Genomic DNA, 20491 nt, shown 5'->3' on the forward strand with positions numbered 1-20491 from the left:
TAGAAATACCCCAAATTAAATTATTTGATTATCACAAATATCTGAAGGCAATTAATGAGGGCAATTGCATGAGGCATTACCATGAATTTCTGTTTTCAAAGGGAATTTCAAAATCATGATTTGTCTTTTTTTTTTGGGGGGGGGGTGTTAGTGAGAACTCCTGTGTCTAAACTATATGTGTGTGTGTAAAGGTGTATGCGCTCGCTTACAACACAAGTAGCTTCCTTTATACAACAATTTTGAAAAAGCGAAATGTAGTAAACGACCTCCATCTTTGAAACACAGGCTGCCCAGATGTTGTTGGCCAGATGTTGTTTTAAAAAGACTGAGTATTGTATTCATTCCCAGGCCTATATTTCAAAGCTGCTGAGCCTTGTAATAGCTTCCTATGGAACATAACATGCCATTAAAAGTAGAAATTGATAAATAGGACTGTCAGCTGGAACAGTAGTGAGAGAAAACATGGCTCATGTTTAACCTGCAGACGTTCATGATATCAGACAATCTCCCAGCCACAAAAGCCACAAAAAGAAAACTGCTGTTTGCTCAGCTTTGTTTAGGAAGTGGAGAATAATGAAGCTGTAGATATTATTTTTCCTTCTCTTTTCTTCTCACCAGCTTTGCTTTTTAACACAGAAAAAGAGCTGAGGTTTTCACTCTTGCTAGCTTCACTTCAAGCTATTTATTTTTTCATATTTTGTGTGTGAGTGGCTCATCTTGTTATGGAGCTTAATGTGATCCAGACTTTTTAGGTTTTTAAAGAAATGATAAATGTTTTTGTTTGTTTTGTTCTCACACAGACAGTGTGGTCTGGTCGTGTAATTCCAGCAGAGGGTGCTGCAGGCTAAACATTTAAGCAACCAGCGGGGGACGAGTGCTCATAGCTTTCAGCAGTGGTTCACAGCAAGGGTTAATAATGAGCAGAAGTACATATATGAGTAGGCTATAGACTTGTAACAACAACACTGTTTCCTTCATTAGTCCATACTTTGTGCTGGCCCTGACCTCTGACCTCACTATGAAATGCATGCATGCACGCTTGCTTATAGAAATCCTAGATGCCAAACCTCCACCGCCACGATGCATAAAAATGCCAAACATTTCCTCTGCTGGAATCGGCGTATCGTTTGGTGTGATATCACTTGGCCCGTGACTGAACTACCACAGCTTCTCCTTCCTGGACAAAACTGCCATTTTATCCTCCTCAGATGGCTTAAGTGTGAATGTTGGGGAAAAAAAGTCAAAGCGAGAGAGGTAGAGGTGAAATCAAATCCCTTCAGCAAACAGCAAAAAGGTCAGTGCTGACGCAGACCCGGGAACAGGCTGCCCTCCCTCAAGACTATATTCTTAAGTGGCTAGATTCTATTTGTAGCATTTTCACCTGTTTACTGACTCCCCCTCTCGAAACCAGGTAGCTACGCAAACATACTGGAGGGTTTGGCCGACCTCTCATGTCATCACACGGGGGATAAATTTCAACTGCCTGCACTGTGCTGTCAGACCAAAAAAAAAAAAAAAAACCCAATATCTGGGCTGAGGGACTCATGTTTATCAGGGCCGGGGTGCGCTTTTTGTTCAGTCAGTTCACTGGCTTCAATTTCCTCATTTCGGAAATAATCTGATATGTGAATGCAACGTCATTGAAGTGCAGCGCTCTGCTAGATAAAGTGAGACTGCAGGTTTTTTTGTTGAGATTGCACAGCATAACTTAGAGGCTATTAAAACAAGTGTCTGCCTCCACATGCTGCTAGAAACAGCTTCAGCGCTCCTTGGCTTTTATTCCGCGAGTCTCTGAACTCTGCTGGTACGGCGGCTGAGAGAGCTCAACGCACTGCAGCTTAAGAAAACACATGCAAATAGACGAAACACAAACAACTTCAGGAAAACATCTCCATCAATTTGACGACACATGCTGCATTTACCTCACGACACAATGGAAGTGTTTCCGGGGGGACACTAAAAAGCGACGAACCCGGCTGCGACAAAGCTTTTAACTTCACCAGTCATAAATTAGCAGATGAAAAACAAATACTTCATCACTTTGATTTAGATAGTGATAGTAAGAGAGACTGAGAGAGGAAAGTCAGGGAGAGAGGGGCCACAGGTGGAGAACAACCCTGTTTCTATCGCTTCTTTTCTTCTGCTGTAGTTAGCATGCTAACCAGCTAGCCGCGGCCCGGCCCAGTTGGCTTGTCTTGTCACTTTATGATACCGTGTCACCGCAGCGTCCAGGCTGACCCGAAGACAGCACTACTCAGAGGACGTATTATAACCAATCGCTGAAGCTCTAGTCTAAGAAAAGCTGTTAATGCTAACGCTGGCTATGTAGCAATAGCAAAACTTACAAATAGCTCCTTTCACTGACACGCTGGAGAACAATTTGACTCATGCAGCCGTCTTATGTGAAAATGCTCGTGCTAAAGCAGCAGATGGTTCAAGTGCAAGAGATACTGAAAAGAGAGAAAAACTTTAAACATAAAAATCTTTCTGTCCGTGTCCAGCGGCGAAAGCTTCTTGCATTAGTTTCCTCACTGAACCTCTTTATGAGAGCATTTTTAAATATGCAGTATTTGTGAACAGTGCTGTGAAAACACCACTGTGGGCGTATAATCCTTATTTTAAAATTTTTAGCTTTTCATTTAATTATAAATTGGGTATTTTGGTCAAGTAGCACACTGTATAGCACTGAAGATCATATACAGTGCTTACATTGTCCCCATCCCTCATCTTTTTTTAGGGACATGCCCACTCTACATGCAGCAATGCCCAGAACACCCAGTAGTATTTTCATTTCTTTTCATATCCCACTTTCTCAGACTCTCTTGCCCTTTTCACGCGAGCTACACACACACACGCACTCTCATGAAAACTGGATGTTGTTACACTATAGTGAAAAAAACAAAACAAAACAAAAACAAATTAATGAATTCCATGAATATTGAGATGGAAAATAGTGTCTTATCGTCAGGAGTGTGTACTCAGCCTGCCGTAAGCGACAGCAGGGCACCAGGCGAGCGTGGCCGGCAGTCAGACAACTATTTTTGGTGCAAGCGGAAAATTTGGACGGGGATCCTATGGTGGTGGTGGTGGTGGGGGGGGGGGCAACAGTAGCCTAGAGGATCAGGGGGTAAGAAGAAAGTCTGTGAATCTTGTGAGACTGTGGGGAACAGTGACCCTCTGCCACACTCTGCTGGCACTGGAGGGCTGCATGCGGGCTACCAACAAAACAGGAGCGGAGGGGGAGAGGTGCCAAGGCCATAATTTGAGTTTGGGATCAGTGTGTGTGAGTGTGTGTTTTTGGTGGGTGGGAGGCGTGGAGCTCTGGTGAAGCCAAAATTCACCATCCTCAAAATGTTTTCAAGCTGCAAAAAAAAAGTTAGGCTTTAAATGTTGTATTCAATGAGGGGGGGTTAGGGTGCATGTTGATGTTGATGTTTTAAGTCAGCTTTTTGAAATAAAACAGATTGGGCAGACCACTCCTCTGGTATCTTACTGTCACTGAGAGGAGGAGAAAAGACAGAGGAGAAAGGTTGCTGGCAAAGTGAATGAAAGATGGAGGCAGAGGAAGTCTGTGGGTGGAAGACGGTACAATATATAAGGACTGTAAGACTCACGACCGGGGGCCGAAAAGACAGGAGGGGCAGGAGAAGCTTCTTTGAGCCGTCACCCTGCACGGGTCACAGGCCTATAGAAAGTGTTTGCGTAGAGTGGAAGCAGTGTGAATGAGTGAGTTATCTGTCTCGGATATATTTCTGTCACCTGTGAGTCCCGCGCTCGCTTTCTGGCAGAGTGGGCGCAGCGTTGGCAGTAACCTTGTTTGCTACTGGAACCTCCTGTAGGTGCAAAAACGAAAACACCTCTGGTGTTTTGGATACTAATTTAACTAAAGTAAGTATTTTTTTTTTTTAAAGTGCATAATCACAGGTGGCTCAAAATACTTTACACAGATGTAGATAATACAGTGGCAAAGGTCAAATATAACATATAGCAGAAAATAACCTGATTAAAGACCCTCCAATGAAAATCAAGTGTTTAACCTTGTTAACATCCGTGTGATGTTTTTTGTATAATACTATAATCATCAACGAGTGTTTCCACCTTGAACCGCAGTGAATCACTGACTCTTAAAAACAGATTCAGGGTTTCATACGTCACGAACCTAAAGAACAAATCCTGTCAACTTTTAGGGATGGAGGGCGGGGCTAAATAAACCTGAAACCTTGTCAGTGCAGAGAGCGAGAGTTAGCATTAGCACAACCTGCTAACACAGTGTCAGCCGCTGCCAGTTACAAGCTAACAAACAGCGTAAAGAAATAACTACGTTTACACGTTCTGAAATGTTTTTCTAGCAGCTGATTTCGGTCACAATAAACTCCTGAGTCTGAGTCTCTGATGTTTCCTCCTCTGACTGTCTTCATACTCTCGTCTCTTCCACCCGTCAACCTGGAGCAAACAGCAGGGGTCTCAAAACATGTGGTTTTTACATTTCAATTAAAAAAAAACTTTTGTATGGATTAAGAAAACGAGATATAATGTGTTTGTGTTTTTCAACCTCCATGTTGTAATTATGACGGAATAAAACAAGTATGGACGCCTGACATCAGCCAAAGACCGTCATTCATTGTAATTAAACCCACACACAGACCTGATTTTCTCATGTATATTCCTTTTAATATGTACGTATGGTATATATGGTAACAACCTTTAATTTGGTTTGTGAATAAGAGTCTTAAATAGTGTCTTTCTTCACATGGTCTGAATAAACTGGTGACTTTTTAAAACCTATATTTAGTAAAACAAACAGACTGAGTAATTCCACATAATTCTATTAGGTCACATTGACCTTGGATTAAACCAAATATGATTCTGTGACTTTGAGAAGCTTCTGTGTTGTGTCATGAGAAAGTCGAGCGAAACGGTCCGCAGATATAAATACCCCTCAACCGACAGAAAACCCAGCAATGGGGAGATGATTACCGTGTTTCGCCACCCCAAAACGCAGCTGCTAACTATGTTAAAATAATAACGACGTCTAAATGTATGAGTGGCGGAGGGCTGAGAGGAGGAAGTCCAACCACACACTCAGACACCAGCACACACACACACACACACACACACACACACGCCATACAGAGACATTATTTCTCATCCTGTCTGCAGTGATTGTTAGCCCACATGCACATGTGTCCGCCCGGGAGTTAACCGCCTGAGGGAGCCGGCTATAAAGCACGGAGAGTGATTGCATGATTTATATATAGAAAAAAAAAGTGCCTCACTTCTACACATCCCTGACACATGCACGACTACACACTGTGGAGGTGTGTGCATACACAAACACACATATGCACGCACACCTGTGTGTTTCAGGCACGGCCAGCTGCGTCCGAATTTCAAACATATCTCAAAAACCCTCATAATTGCTACGTTCATTTGACGTTTCTGTATTTTTCTGACCAACACACACAATCAAAAAGGTTTTATCGCTAAAACTGGCAACACAGCAGTGTGTTGTTAGACTTACACAAATACCAGCCGCGACTATTTATTCATCGGCTATGAAAAGACTCATACTTTCCTTTACGGCTAAATGTTATGGATTAAGTGTTCTGGGCCTGTAACTAGTTTTATTTAAAGGACCATGAGATGACAGTTATGACTGTAAGTGCAAAATATAGAAGCAAAGTAGGGTGACTCAGTTTAGTTTGGTTTGAGAGCGAAACCTTTTCGGAGGCTTTTTTGGCCCTGATGCAAATTCACTGAGGCATCCGATGTATGCAGCGGCTTGCTGAGAAGTGTGGCTCACGGAGGGGGAGAGCGCGTCCTTCAACTCGGCGGGGGCCCTCTCAAAGATGCCAGGTTATACTGTGCCGAGTTCAACACATCAAGGTCAAGGAGCCAAGTTCCCCTCCTTGTCGGGGGGGCGCTGAATTCCTAGCAGTGCACCTGGGCCACTTTAAATACTGCATACTCCGCCATGTTTCGCAGAGCGCAGCGAGACATTTTGGTTGTTATGCGTTGGTTGATAATGTTTGTCTTGTATTGATCGCCCAATCCTTCAGTCTCTTGTCCGGGATCCGGGGGCGAGTATAATTCTCTGACTAGCGAGTTTGGAGAGTTAACTAGAGTTTCCTCCTGTTTGTCTGTGCATTTCCAAGTTGCCTAATTTCTTTTGTTTGAGGTTTGACTGGAGCTTTTTTTTTTAATAACATCATATCTTCCATAAGAGCAGTGGATGGAAACACACACTATCAGAAATATGTTTAATTTCTTTCGGATGGAAACCTGGTTACTGACAAAATGTTCTGTGTAGGACGGTCCTCTTCAGAAACAGACTATTTGCTTCTGTGCTCAAGACTGAACTTTCAGGTTTTTCCTCTCTGTGATTGTATTTGCATCAGTTCATGCAAATTACAAAAAAAACAAACATATTGTCTCACTCACCTAGTTGGGTTTTTATTGACCAGGTGTCTTGGCTCCGCCCAGTCACAATGAAGGTGAATAGAACTTTGTTTGTGGTCCTCGCTGTAAACAGTCCTTATAGGGACATTTTTTAAAGTTGTAACGAGAATCCATCTAAGAATGAATCCAGCACACAAACGCTCGTAAAACCGTTTTATTTTTGTACAGATTAAACAAACGTGATGTAACTTGGCAGTAAGTGAACTTTAGAGGCGCTGGTCGAGTCGATTTTCATTTATTTAGTTATTTTTATACCGGAGCAACACTAGTTATTTCCCCCTCTACTTAAGTAAATCGAACAATCTCCCGACTCCAAATTTGTATTTAATTGACAGATATTAGAGCGGTATCCATTTCTAATATAACGCTCAGCAAGAAAGCGATTTAACACACATCTTCAAACACTTAATTATTTCTTTAGGTGAGAAACTAGATTTGTGAAAACCCATGCTAAAGCCTCAGCTTCACTGTGAAGCCTGTTTCTCTGCTGCAGTGGACGGCACGGCGAAGTGGGTGGCTATTTGTCTGACAAGATGGCGTTATGACTGACGGACTGAGCGTCATGCTGATGGAGCGTTGCCTGCCTCCACTTAATGTTTGGATACCACTGCTGTTTGACTGGCTGTTTTTCTGACTGACAGGCTGGTTTAACTGACCAGGAGGAGTTCACGGGAGTCCCGTGCCAATGGCCGCCTCTGCAACAAGGTCGTGTGAATTTTGACAGCGCTGCGATGCTCGCCTCTTTTCTCTGGGAGACCTGGCCCAAACCCAGTGAGCATATATAATGTTGGCTCATAGCTGCTTTATGTGAGATACATTCAGGAAAAAGAGGGTAACCTATCTCCTGTGACCATTGGACGGGGCCGTTCACCAATATTGGCATTTTTCAGTTGATTTTGTTGTTGATGTTTCTGTGTTCTGTCAAATATATGTCAAAACTCAAGTATTATTAATATGTTCACAATTTTTGTGTACTTCTCCGTTTAATAGGGCTAATTGTAAGTTTTCTTACCGGGAGCTTGTGGTGGTGATTGTCACGTGACAAGAGCTTCGGCCATTGTTGCGTTTACAAGACAAGAGGTTGTAATACGTCTTCAGGGCAGATCGGAGGCTACAGTGAGTCGCTATCAGAAAGTCTTGAGCTTTTGCAATAAAAGAGGTTACAATACGTCCTCTGAGCAGCGCTGCTTCTCCAGGGCAGACTGGACACCTCAGTGACTCGGTATCGGAAAGTGACAAGACAGACAGACGCGATCTTGGTGAGTAAAGGAATGAAGTTCGATGCTGAATTTGCAGCGTTTCTTCTCGACTCATTAAGTAGCTATGTAGCGATAGCAACACTTACAAAAACCTCCTTTAAAGGTTCTGCAAAGTAAAAGTGAGTGTGTCTCTGTGTGTCTGTCTTATGTTAACGTGTGCCTCCATGTACGCCTTCCTATGTGTGTGTGTGTGTGTGTGTGTGTGTGTGTGTGTGACTGGTGGGGACTGGGGCTGGCGCCTCAACACATCTGTGCCCGTCCAGAGGAAGGAGCGGAAATGCATCCTGGGAAGCTGAGAGATTGAGATAAACAAAACACAAAGTTGGTCTTTGTTTATCCAGCCAGTGGCGCAGCGAGTGGGTCTGAGCCTTTTAAAAAGCAGGACTCACAGAACGGAGATTAAACTTGGTTTGCTCTTAAAAAAAAAAGAAAAAGGGGGATGTGATATAAGAGATGACAGGATCATGCTGTAACACCTTGAAGTATCACGTTGATTCATACAGTGTGCGGTAAAATATTGCTATTGCTCAGACTTCTTTATTCTCAGATTGCAAAATGTTCTGATCCTTGAGCTGAGTTTTTATTTTTGGGCATCAAATCGTACGTTGGATTGACAACTATTCATAAACATGAATAGTTTCTGTGTTAAGTTCAGTTGGTAAACTGTAATGACGTCTACTGTTTTGGCTGAACTGACTATTTTTTTGTTCCCCGTTACTTTAAGCGTGAAAAGCCAACTTGTAGATAACATCTCTTCCCTGGAGCTGAAACGGACAGATTTCTCTTCCTCTGTGTTCCCCAACGTTCCTGGAAACACCCACAACTTTCTAGGAAGAAATTTCACTTGTAAGTTTGATCCGCAGCTGAATTTGAGACATTGGTGAAATCTTTGTCCGCTCAGCGACATTCCTGCAAAAACTGAAAACAAGAGAAATGTAGTCCAACCTGTAACTGTTCTGAGACGTTAATCCTGAGCGGGAGAATATAGTTTATTGATTTTATGACACAGACTCTTTAATACAATGAGAAATAGCGAAACATTTGAATTTTTATATCCAAGTATTTTAATTATGATTCTGCCATGCACATTCCTGGCCAGCCAGGGTCCATTTATATAATCCTATAAACAAAAGCTGGGAAATGCAGCATAAAATAAAACAATATGTTACATACACAATATTTACAAACATATGAATATATTGAAATTATGATGGAATTTGTCCTTTATAAAAATTAAAATCTTGAGTGATAAATATATGTTTTGCATGCAGAAGCTGTTTCACCACCTTCTATTTTTTTTTGCTTGTTTGAATTGTGGCTTTTAGTGTTAGAAATATAAATGAAAAAGGCAACGGTAGCAAGCATTTCATATACATGCATAGTGTTCAGCATTATTTACAACATTATTATGTACAGAAATATACAATCTGTATTTGACTGCCTGCTTTGTTGCTTATGCTGTGTGTTACCACGGTGACGAAAAGGGAGGATATAGGGAGGCACAGACCAGACTAAACAGGAGTTAAATTCATAAAATAAAATATTTCTACTTGCGTGAATGGCCTGATTTATCTTAAAATCTATTCAAAAATGTTTTAAAAAAAAGTATGCACAAGCACAAAAGCATGATTTAATAAACTATACACAAACTATTAGGACATTAAACAAACCCACATTGGGCAGGCAGCTGGAGTGGTGCTAAATCTGGTGGCGTACAGTATATTCAAGTGTTTTAAGTGTTAGAAAACATGATGTCATGATATCATGTCAGCAAAGGTAGCCCCAATGTGATTATTATGGTCAGCTATGGACAGACGTAAGGCGAGAGGCATCCAAGATCATCGCTCACCAAACATCCCTTGCTAAGCTATTCTTGGAATCACGACCAAACTTCAAAAGGAAAGCCTTAATATCAAAGTCGCGTTGCGCTCTCGGTGTCAAGAGGCTGAGCAGCTGAATTATTTACTGTAGGAATGAATGTAATTACAGATCGTGAGATGATAATGAGTGGGTCTGCTGGATGTGAAGTGGCCATGTTTGACGGTGCTCTGCCCCTCGAGAGCGGTTTTTCAGATGACTGCAAACACTCTGAAGGCTTTCCCTCCCGTTGGGTTCACGAGGCTGGAAGAAGAGGAGAGACGTGGGACGTGTCGGGGTTATTATTATTTTTTACAGCAATGACACATTTTGATATAAATATGTATTTGAATTGGACCTTAGACGCTAAATCACTAAAATTCGACCAAGGTAATCACAGACAGGAATTCAACTTATCCATTTAATACACGCATAATCATTCTTGTAAATATTTTTAATCATACCTCTCTGAAGTGATGCCGTTCTGGTAACTGCCACCGTACTGCCTCCTTTTGTCCACCGGCATCACGTCCAGGTAACCCCCGGACTCATTCTGGATCACTCCAGCGTGAATGGCCGCTCTGCAGATACTGGATTTCTGGATGAAACGGAGGCTACAGTGAGTCGCTAATGGAGAGTGACGAGACGGGTCAGGGCTAGCTGGTTAGCATGCTAACTTCAGTAGAAGAAAAGATGAGCGAGAGAGACAGGAGTTCACACTGGTGTTTGCTTTCCACAGCTGGAGATGCAAACGTTGGCTATGTAGCAATAGCAAAACTAACAAATAGCTCCTTCAAGCTAATGCCTTTTAGATGAAAATGCACAGGTGTAAATAATCTTGATAAAGACTACAGTCCGCGTTTCAGGACCCTGGTATTTGTTGGCTGACTGGTTTGGGAGTCATAATTAGTGTTATTAGTTACACCGGTCCTTTTCCTGCAACTACAAGTCAAAATGTCTGAAAAAGGACGTGTAGGCCAGTAAAAATAAAAAGTTAATTAAGGTGATAGTTCAGGTTATTTGACGTGGGGGTGAAGGAGGTAGATATGTATGTATGGGCACTTAAATGGAAGCAAGCCATCACTACTGGTGTTAATTACACCTGTGCTTTACTTATTTAATGATCAGTTCATGACAACGATGCAGAAACTCACGTCTGAGTAAAACTTCGTCCCGATGACTCGGGCTCGACCGTCACGCAAACAGTTCCTGGGACAATACAACCTGACGACAAAAACAGAGCTCAGGTCAGGTCGGCAGATATGTTCAGTGCAGACTCAGGAATTAAAATATGTTTGATCTGCATGATATTGATATTGAAGTCAGATTTTCAGAGCATGTCTGATGTCTTGGATATAAACATTTTTATAAAGGCCCTCCTTCCTGCTTTGCTACCTATAACTTTACACGGCAAATCTGAAAATCTGACAATGCAAACGTTCCTTCACCGATGATGCTGAAAGGTTAGCAGGATAACTGAGAGTATCTTAGCTGACTCTTGCTATAAGCTAGTGTTGCTGCTTTACATTGACGAGGTCATTGTCTCAGCCACTGCGGTTTCATTTAAAACACTGAGATGTTTTCAGTCGACACAAGAGCTCCGGCCGTTGCAGCAGAACGTTACCTGGGACAGTGTCGCAGAGGTTTCTTGAAGGGGCAGAAAATGGCCACGGTGGTATCGCATCTTACGGCCTTGACTGGGAGGAGAAAAAGAAAAGCACAGCAAAATGACCCCACAGAGTTTCCGTACGTGGTTAACATCACATTTGTATCTGTTATAGTAAGAAGTGATCGTCTGCGTCTTACCAGGCACCGACTCTACTTTGAAGGAATTTGCACTTCTGTTTTTCCTGTGAAATTAATTGTGCATCATTAGTTGAACACCACACCACACACCCCTAATAAAGGGAGTCACTACGCTGTATATCTAGACTGGATTAAAAACTAAACACAAAGACTGCTTCATACCCAATTGACTGAATACCATTCTTGTATGATTTGGTGAATTGTTGCTTCCTGCCCAGCCTGGTCACGTCCAGCCATCCTCCATCGTTGTCAATAACACCAGAGTGTAACGCAGCTCCACACACACTGGATTGCTGCAGTGAAGACATCAGTTGATACGTATGTAAAAACGTAAGTACACACATTCTGTCGCCATAACATTTACAGTAGCTTATTTTCTAGGCTCTCGTTGTCCTGTAGGATATCATATAATATGATAAACACAGAGCTGTTGTTAGTGATTATTTACCATGTCATAATGTCCAGTCCCAACCACTTTTCCAGCCCTGTCAAGGCAGCCGGGCGGACACTCGTATCTACAGGCAGAAACAACAATGATGTAAATGATATATAAAGTTTTTTTTTCTGGAAATGATCATTTATCTGATGCTGCACGACAAATATTACTTGCATGTGCTGTAAAATAATTTACATCGATTATTTGATGTTCATCAGTTGCAGTGTCGGTCTGCTCATCAGCATTTACCTGTTACAGGTTGTTCCCTTGCATTGATCCCTCAGTTTAGTGTCACACTCGACCTGTTGACCTGAAATAACAAACAAGAGCTTTTTACAAATAATGTGCTAATGCTAATAATGCTAATAATGTTACACATGCTTAATCGTCCCATTCGGAGATAGTAACATCATGGGAGCGCTGCTTACACATCTGCTCTGTGCTGACAGCCTGGTTTCTGTCCAGGTTGTCATTGGGGGAGGGGTCTGGCGACTGGGCCCTGGGCTGGGGATCTCTGTCCCTCACTGGTTCGGGTTCAGGTTCAATGTAGTTGGTCTCCTCGATCTCAGGAGGAGGACGTCTGTCCACACCCCCATCTGGAAACGTGGACACCACGTTAGCTTCACGTTATGACCAAAACTTTTAAGAGAACCGAACAGAACGTGGGGCAAACCCGTTCTCTTCGATTAACACCACGAGTATCTCTCGTCATTTTGTCAAGGTGCAAAGGAAAATGCTAAGGAGCTGAAGACCTCAAGTCTCCACCCAAACTCACCTTTGTAGCAGAGGTTGTCCCTGCAGCCTCCTGCGTAGCTGGCTGGACAGGCGGAGCAGGGCGTCCCATATTTATATGGAGCATGACCCCACCAGTTCCCCCTGAAATCACAATCGCATCCTCATTTTTGTTTTGTGACCAAGAAAAACTTCTGTGTTGTGGAGGCTGAATCCTGATGCTTTGGTTTTTAACAGGTTGCTTCAGAAATCTCACAAAGAATCGATAAGTCTGAAATGTGTATGTTTGGTGAATGATTTAATCGATGATCTAATCTTTGACATCTCTTGAAACAAGTCCAGACTTACGGAGGAGAGTAGTTGCAGACCAGATACACAGCTTTGGCCCAGATCATTCCCCACACGTTCATGTTGTAACACACGTTGATGGCGCAACCAATACGATTACTAGTAGCCCAAACCAGCTGGAATTGAAATACACAAACAAAGTGAAGCATCCAGTCGTCCTCTCACATTGAACACGAGGCATGATTTTAGTATGTGGAAATACACATTATACCTGAGTGCAACACAGTTCCACCATTTTTTTTAACCTTAAACACATGTAAATATAAAAGCCTTTTTACCTGAGTGTAGTGAGTGCATACAGGTCCAGAACACCTGAAGGGGCAGTGAGGGTTACACTCCTGGGAGTAGGGGTAGCTGTAGTATCTCACCTCATCATACCAGGCCTGGACGTGGTATGTTGGCGGACGGTCCCTAAAGTGACAGAGAAAGTGTTGTAATCTCTGTATATCTCTATATCTTTTAATTATGTCACCACATAAATCATGATATAATACATATACTGAAGACATGGCATGACATAAATGCGGTTACATCTAATTTGTTGGTTGATTTCTTCCTATAAGGAATTAACTGTCACAATAATATAATGGTAGCCAGTGCATGTGGCTTTAAATTACAGATATGGGGTCCTATTTTCACGGCGGCGCAACGACCTCTGAAGCTGCACAGCGTGGTAATTTCCCAGCCCTGAAATTCCCTTTGTGCATCTGTGTGATAATCAGGTGCAAAGCGCGGAGGGTGCGGGGTGCACAGGTGTAAACCCGTGGGAGGTTCATTCAAATGAGGCAGCACAAAGTGAGCTGTTGGCGTCTTAGACTTGTAACCGAGAACAGACGTCTGTTCCTGGCACAGCGTCAGTCTGCTGCCACTTTGCTGATTTTATCAACAGGACCGAACTAAATACTAAAAAACATGGAGCTAATGCTCAGCAATGACGGAATAATGCTCAGAATGTAAATAACCCATTTTAACTAATCACTCCCCAGACAGCAGAGGCATTTAAATTAACATTATATAAAGGTTTCTTGTTTTAAAGCAGGACTGTCAGTAAATCAGTCTGCAGACTCTATCTGCTGCAAACAGCTGCAAAAAGCTCCTCCTTCAGTTCTTATTATCTGGGTCCGAGCCACTAACTTTGAATTGATAGATTCACCCCACAAATTTTAATCAATCATTAACAACGATAGTGGAAGCAACTAATAAAAAAATCATATTTAAACCATATTTATTCAACAACCACAAACTGTTAATGACACTTAACATTTAAACAAAGAACAACGCCTCAGCTGTGATGTTAGGAAAAATAAAAACATATTTCATAAACATATATTCTCCACTCCACTGTAATATTTGTAGATACACACCTGCCCCAGTGCGCTCCGAGGTTTTGGCCAATCTGTGTCAACATGTGGCTCGGTCCATGTTCCCATCGGCAGGTATGTGCCCAGTGCTCTGCGCTCCTCTCCAACTCATAATCCCATACCTGGGGAGCACACACACACACACACACACACACACACACACACACACACACACACACACGGGATCTTGGTTAAAAAGTTATTTGGCTCAGGAAGCTCTGAAGGTTTGTTTTTCTCTGTGACTCCAGGTCCAGAGCAGCTTTGTCTCTTAACAGATGTTTGCAGACCTGAAACTCCACTCCTGATCACCCTCCTGATTTAAGTGGCCACTTACCATAGTTGTGGCTTTAATTACTACTCATTACATTTTTTTTTAACAGATATCTCTTCATTCCCTTTGAAGAAACTAAATTCCATTGAAACTAATCTGAAACATACTTGGAGACCTGAAAGATGAAGCTGCTCTTTACCTTAAAGCGCTGTGGTTGTGTGCATGCCTCTCGCAAATTTAACACAGTGTAGTCAAAACTAGGCCTCTCCTATTAAACACACACACTCTCTCTCTTCCACACAAGACACGTATATGAGAGCGAAGGGGGAAACACAGAGGTATCACCACCACCGCAGCAACTTGCAGCTTTGTGCTACTATTCTGTGTGGTTGTTTGATAGCTTGTTTCCAGTAAGTTTTGGTCTCATAAAACAAGCAAGAGAAGAAGAAGAAGAAGAAGGAAAAAAAGAAGCAAAAAGCAAAACAGAGAGTCTCTGTTTGGAGGCTTGATGCCATCCTTACCGTAGAAACACGACCAAACTGAACTCAATTTAAGTGAAAATAGCTGAAAACTATTCACACACCTCTTTGTTTTGGACAAAGCAGAAACGTGGGCTTAAGACTGAGCAATCCAAACGTTACGGCAGAGTAAACTTACTGCCGGGGGAGGTAGAAGAATAGGCGCAGTGTGCTCTGCTGTTGGCGTACTGTTTAGTTGCATTACGGCTATCACACGTCAAAACTAATGGGATAATGCTCAAGTGTGGCGTTGTAACGGCTCCGATTGACCACCATAATGCGTTCCATATGCTCGGTAAGGCCGACACACTGTGTTTAGTGTTTGCGCTGTTGCCCATTCACCGTGGTGCTGCTTACTCTTCAGGCCTGGTTGGAGACGTGATATTTTGACTCCTTAGTTCGGCCACAATCCAGCTGTGACTTGAGATACCGACACTGAGGCCCTGCCATGTGATACCGCATTTTTGCTGTAGTTGTTAGGTGGAATTTTCCACGTTTAATTATTCTCCGCTCGTTTGGCCTCAGTTGAAGGATAGGGTTGAACCAGTTCTGATACCATCGGGCGATGGAAAAAGGAAACTGTCCTCACCAGATAAATGAAAAGGGGCCAGTCGATGAAAAACTCAAAGCAGCCGAAACATGCTCGAATTCGTCCGTTGTGTCGGTTTCAGTTTAAGTGAACAGGAAATGGGGAAGAACAATTGCAGGACATAAGAGTGATGTGACCTTTACTGGGCGTTCGGACCAAACATACAAACATAGAATAATGCAAGGGGCTTGTGGGCAACAGATCAAAGAATTTCAGGACTTATCAAATATCAAAAACTGCCCAGCAGATTATGGATCTATAAATCACTTCATCCTCCATCTCAGCTGTCTAACATCTGCTGGCGTTACGTGTGCGTTGCGGCTGCGTCACTGCTACTGCCGGATCTATCTTTCTACATAGCTCCTCGAATGTTGGATTTCTTTCGTTATAAATTATTAGCTGGTTTATTTTTGAGATAAAATGTCACTGTCTCTACATGCAGCTGCTAAAATTGTTAAAAAAAAATAAATCGTATTTATATTTCCATGTCTGGATCATATTCGGATTCAGCGTAACAGATACGGAAACTACAGTGAAAGGTGTTAATTTTATGTAATGTTGCTGGTATGATGTCAAATAATCAACAGGCCAAATCTCTAGATAACGTGAATAAATAATCCAGATGCCGAATCTCTAGATCTCACATGGCCGCCGAAATGAAAACCAAGACCAAGATGTTAGAAAGTAATCCATCAAGAATGAGTGCTTGCACATATTTGCCTGGCGAAACGTGAAAAGTGCGACTTTGACACTGCGTTTCTTCTTTTGTCTTCTCGTCTCAAAAGTCAGTGTTGATTTCTATGAACTATGAAGACGATCTCACCAATGACTCAGGACTCGTTATGTTTCAAACAAAGTGTTTGATTGTCTTTTGTGACGTAGAAAAGGGAGGGGGAGCTGTCTCTGACGATTTCTGCAACTTTCCCGAAAGTGACAATTCGTCGAGCACTTCTTACCTGACGACAAAGTACAAACAGAAACACAGAGAAAAGGTGAGCGGAGGTGAGAAAGTGTACAGGCACTGAACTGTTCGTCCATGCTTCCCCTTCTTTCTTTTTTTTCATTTGTTCAGTACAAACAGTGCGAGAAGCAACCCACAGCGGATACCAGTGATCTCTGCCAGCTCATTATTCTCCCCGTGTTCTTGTTATTCTTCACCCTCAATTATCCCGCAGAGGGGAAGATGGACTGCCCACCAGCCTTTGGAGGGAGGTCACGGTAACAACTACCAATCTGCTTTTGCATTCCAAAGAGCATTAAGTTCCCCAAATACAGACCTTGTTCCAGCCATCTCCATCTGCCAGCGACCACCAGAGCTAAGTGCGAGATGTGCATTCGTACAGCAGTGGATTTAAGACGTGTTCTCAATGTAGTAGAAAACAAGTAGCCATTGTTTTTGAAATTCAAAGCACGCAAAATCGGTTCACATAAACGCTCGTAATTCGTATTCAATACAGCGTAGAAAGTGGTTGCGATTATGGGAGTCTCTGTTTCTCAGGAAAGGATCTGCTGGGCATGAAATGACGTGCTCTAGATTAACGGACGCAACAGTGCTCTACAGGCATTTGCTGAATGGCTTTTGTGTGAAATCAGGGAGTCAGAGCTGCAGTGAGGTGCAGCCCCTTCGGCCTCTCCAGATCCTGCAATCTGAAAACCAAATACTTGGCCCTCATCAGTCCCCTGCCTCACCACATCATTATCATCAGTAATAGTATCCCTCGCTAAAGAAACACTGGATTAGTGTACATAACATACATTTACACTACTGTGCCCCGCACTTCAAACGACAGGGGCTTGACATGTTTGAAATAGATTCACCGCTACGGCACCCGAAATGAGATGCATGGAGGATCAAATAAAAGATAACATGGACCTCGGCCAGGGTTTGAGTGAGCTGCGACGGATGGGGAGAGAGGAGGAGAAAGGAGAGAGGGAAAGAGAGAGAGAGAGAGAGAGAGAGAAAAGAGTCAGCAGGAGGAGAAATGGAGTGATATAGTAAGGAGACACTGGGCAGGAAGGGAGGGAGGGAGGGCAGGGTGGTTGAGGTAGAGGGCAGGACAACACTGTGGGGGTGAAAGCTGGATCTGGGCCAGGGTCAGCGAGGCCGGGCAAGTAGGAGGCAGGAGGCAGGAGCGAGTCTTTCCTTCCCTACTCTGCTGTCTTTAGTTGACAGAGCTACATGAGAGGGCTTTGGCCTGGGTCACTTGATATGAACCCCTGCCGGATCTATTCTATTGATATATGTATGCAGGAAGTCACAATGACACACTCTCCTGATCTTAATTATAAATATATATATATATATATATATATATATATATATATATATATGACCCCATCACCAATGTCTGTATATAAAGATGGACGACGCATCTCCACTTCCTCTCTCTGCCCAAAATATAAGAGCACTGCCGTCTTGCACTGGTGATGTTATCTGGTGATGTCATTTGGAGTTTGCGCAGTAGTGACCCAATCGTGACGCAATCACAGCTGCCAATCAGGACGTTAAACTCCCGTTTTATAACATCAAATAATTAATTAAAACCAAACTTATCAGATAGATTAACACTTGAATCTTTCATCAGCATGATAAGATTTACCAAAAAGGACAGAAACGATGGCGTACGCTTTGATGTTGCTAACATAGAGAGGGGGCGGGGTTTATGACCTATACTGCAGCCAGCCACCAGAGGGCACTCAAGGTGTTTTGTCATGTCGTCCATCTTTATATTCATTCTGTGTGTGTGCTCTTTGCATTATCTATATGCAGCTGGTATAAAATATATCACGCAAATTTACCACTCAAAATTCATATTGTGGGTCTCTTTATTTTTAGCTGATGGCCATGGACTTTTGTCAGAGGGCTAGCTGATTAAGCTAACGCTAGCTCTATTATTTGGTGAAAAACGCTGTCTCTGGTTGATTTTTTATTTTTTTTTATTCCGAATTACTTTATTTTATATTTCATAAATGACATTGTGCTAACAGGCTAAAGTTCCATGGCAAAAAAAAGTTAGCATGCTCACCATGTAGCAAACGTGGAAACAAAGAAACAGCATTGTTCCCGTACTGCAGTTACAGCCAGTAAGTCACAGGAATGACACAGGAAGATGGAATAATATTGTTCTAACATAACCCTGTGTGGATGCTTGGCTAACATACTTGGACTGAACAAAGTGTGACGCCATAATGAGTAACACTGATGCATAAACCTCCCCAAATCCAGTAAAGAGCAGGAAAGATAGCTGCTACTGTGAGTTTAAACTCCGATAGAAGTGTCCGCAGCACTTACCATGTACTCCATGTTGGAGGCAGGAGGGTGGACCTGGCCACGCAGCTTGTTGTGCAGGTCCAGAATGAGGTGCATGTCGCCCTCACTGATGGCCCTCTTCCCTCTCGGCCTTGCCCTCCACCACTCCTCATCCTTGTCCCTGTACCTGTCCAGGATGGACTCCAGGCGCGTGGAGTTGGTGAGGACCATGGCCAGGACGGTCTGGGTCAGGCACAGGAACAAGCTCGCCGCTCTGACCCAGCCCAGGAAAGGAAGAGGACTCTTCATGACGAGGGAAAATACTGCTGCAGAATGAAGGGAGCTTTTTGTTGCCTGCAGAACAGAGAACGCATGTTGAGTTAGAGAAGCTCGAGTTTTAAATTCCTGCTTTATTACTTCAGACTGCACGAGAAAACAAAGCTTGCATGCATCTATTTTAGTTCTTTTCATTAAAAGCAAATCCCAGCTAAACATTTACATGAGTGCACATTAATCTTCTCCCTTCTTAGCAAGCTTACCTACATTACAGCATCTTTAAAATAAAAAAAGGCGGCTTCAATCTGTCTCAGTGTAATAATGCTGTAATCATGGAGGGACTTCACTTCAAACAGTTAAGTCTAACAGCTCTCAGCAGCCCGAGTGCATCCGCAGGTCACCGCATCACTACACACAGTAGGACTAGTGTAAACTCAGTTTTCACACGTTATGTTGCAGAGCGTGATATTCAGTGCGCATGCGTGAGTTACTGTACTGTATGTACCTACATGCGCTGCAGGGAGGCTTGCAGCATTTTAATTTCTATTTTAAAAAAAAGACATGAACACTGAGATTTTCTTTTTAATGATTCCTTCAGTAACTAAAATACTTTTAAATATATATATATATATATTTATTTTTTTTTACACTAAAACTATAGAAAAAGTCACATAACAGACAATATTGTAAAATATTTTAGTGACAAAACAAAAGCTGCTAGAAACTACATGCAAACACACACACACACACACACACACACACACTCCTAAGTGACATAATAAAGTATGGTGCAAGTTCACCTTTAGATTCCGCCAAAACTGATCAAAAATATCTCCCAGGTGAAATATTCCAGATGCCAAAACCTCTTCAGTTTATTGCAGAGCGATCGATGTCCAATTAATTCCATCTATCACACATAATGAGTGCAGGCAGTCGGCTCTCCTTCACACTGTACATCCGCTCTGGGAGACAGAGAGCTCAGAAATGTCTATAGGTACCTGTTGAATTCCTCAGGTCCCACAGTGCGCTGCTGGCTGCGTGGGACTGCTGCTCATTTTGCGCTTATATGCCAAATTTACGCTTAGCAACGCGCAACGCGGCGGACCACGCCTCCACAAATTCACCCCCCCACCACCACCACCACCTTCCCACCCCCACCCAGAGCAACACACGCACAGGCCGGCAGGGATCTGTTGGCACTCCAGGGTTGATCTATTCAAGGAGGCACCTGAACGCACCAAGAAGTGACGTGAAGGTAAACTTGTGGGTGTTATGAGAGCAGTGTTGCACTTTTTCGCTGTTTCCAGGTTTCTTGTTTGACAGGAAAAC

General features: G+C 42.8%; 1 protein-coding gene across 2 annotated transcripts; it reads right to left on the minus strand.

The window, feature by feature from the left end:
* Positions 1-8689: 8689 nt before the first annotated feature.
* LOC111652959 (cysteine-rich secretory protein LCCL domain-containing 1-like) lies at positions 8690-20196 on the minus strand. Of its 2 annotated transcripts, none has more exons than XM_023403377.2 (15): positions 19963-20196; positions 18929-19240; positions 14262-14380; positions 13176-13308; positions 12898-13013; positions 12593-12693; positions 12246-12413; positions 12067-12127; positions 11830-11896; positions 11544-11674; positions 11382-11425; positions 11200-11272; positions 10730-10799; positions 10040-10173; positions 8690-9839 (listed from the first exon to the last, which is right to left on the minus strand). In XM_023403377.2, exons 2-15 carry the CDS (start codon positions 19193-19195, stop codon positions 9788-9790), a joined length of 1536 nt encoding a protein of 511 aa, XP_023259145.1. In that variant the 5' UTR covers positions 19196-19240; positions 19963-20196; the 3' UTR covers positions 8690-9787. The 2 variants fall into 2 exon arrangements, with proteins under 2 accessions (XP_023259145.1, XP_087029354.1); XM_087173228.1 differs by lacking the exon at positions 19963-20196 and adding an exon at positions 19426-19548.
* Positions 20197-20491: the final 295 nt, after the last annotated feature.

The sequence above is a fragment of the Seriola lalandi genome, unplaced genomic scaffold (genome assembly GCF_002814215.2).
Source record: "Seriola lalandi dorsalis isolate HSWRI2012SDOR001 ecotype SW California unplaced genomic scaffold, Sedor1 jcf7180002054130, whole genome shotgun sequence".
NCBI lineage: Eukaryota > Metazoa > Chordata > Actinopteri > Carangiformes > Carangidae > Seriola > Seriola lalandi.

Bases quoted from the DNA above. Each gene is read 5' to 3' on its own strand.
- LOC111652959 (XM_023403377.2), bottom strand. From the start codon at position 19,195: ATGAAGAGTCCTCTTCCTTTCCTGGGCTGGGTCAGAGCGGCGAGCTTG. The intron at 12,128-12,245 runs GTAAGCAGCGCT...TTGTTATTTCAG, and splicing joins TGTCAGCACAGAGCAGATGT to GTCAACAGGTCGAGTGTGAC. The intron at 11,675-11,829 runs GTAAATAATCAC...TCTTCACTGCAG, and splicing joins GGACTGGACATTATGACATG to CAATCCAGTGTGTGTGGAGC.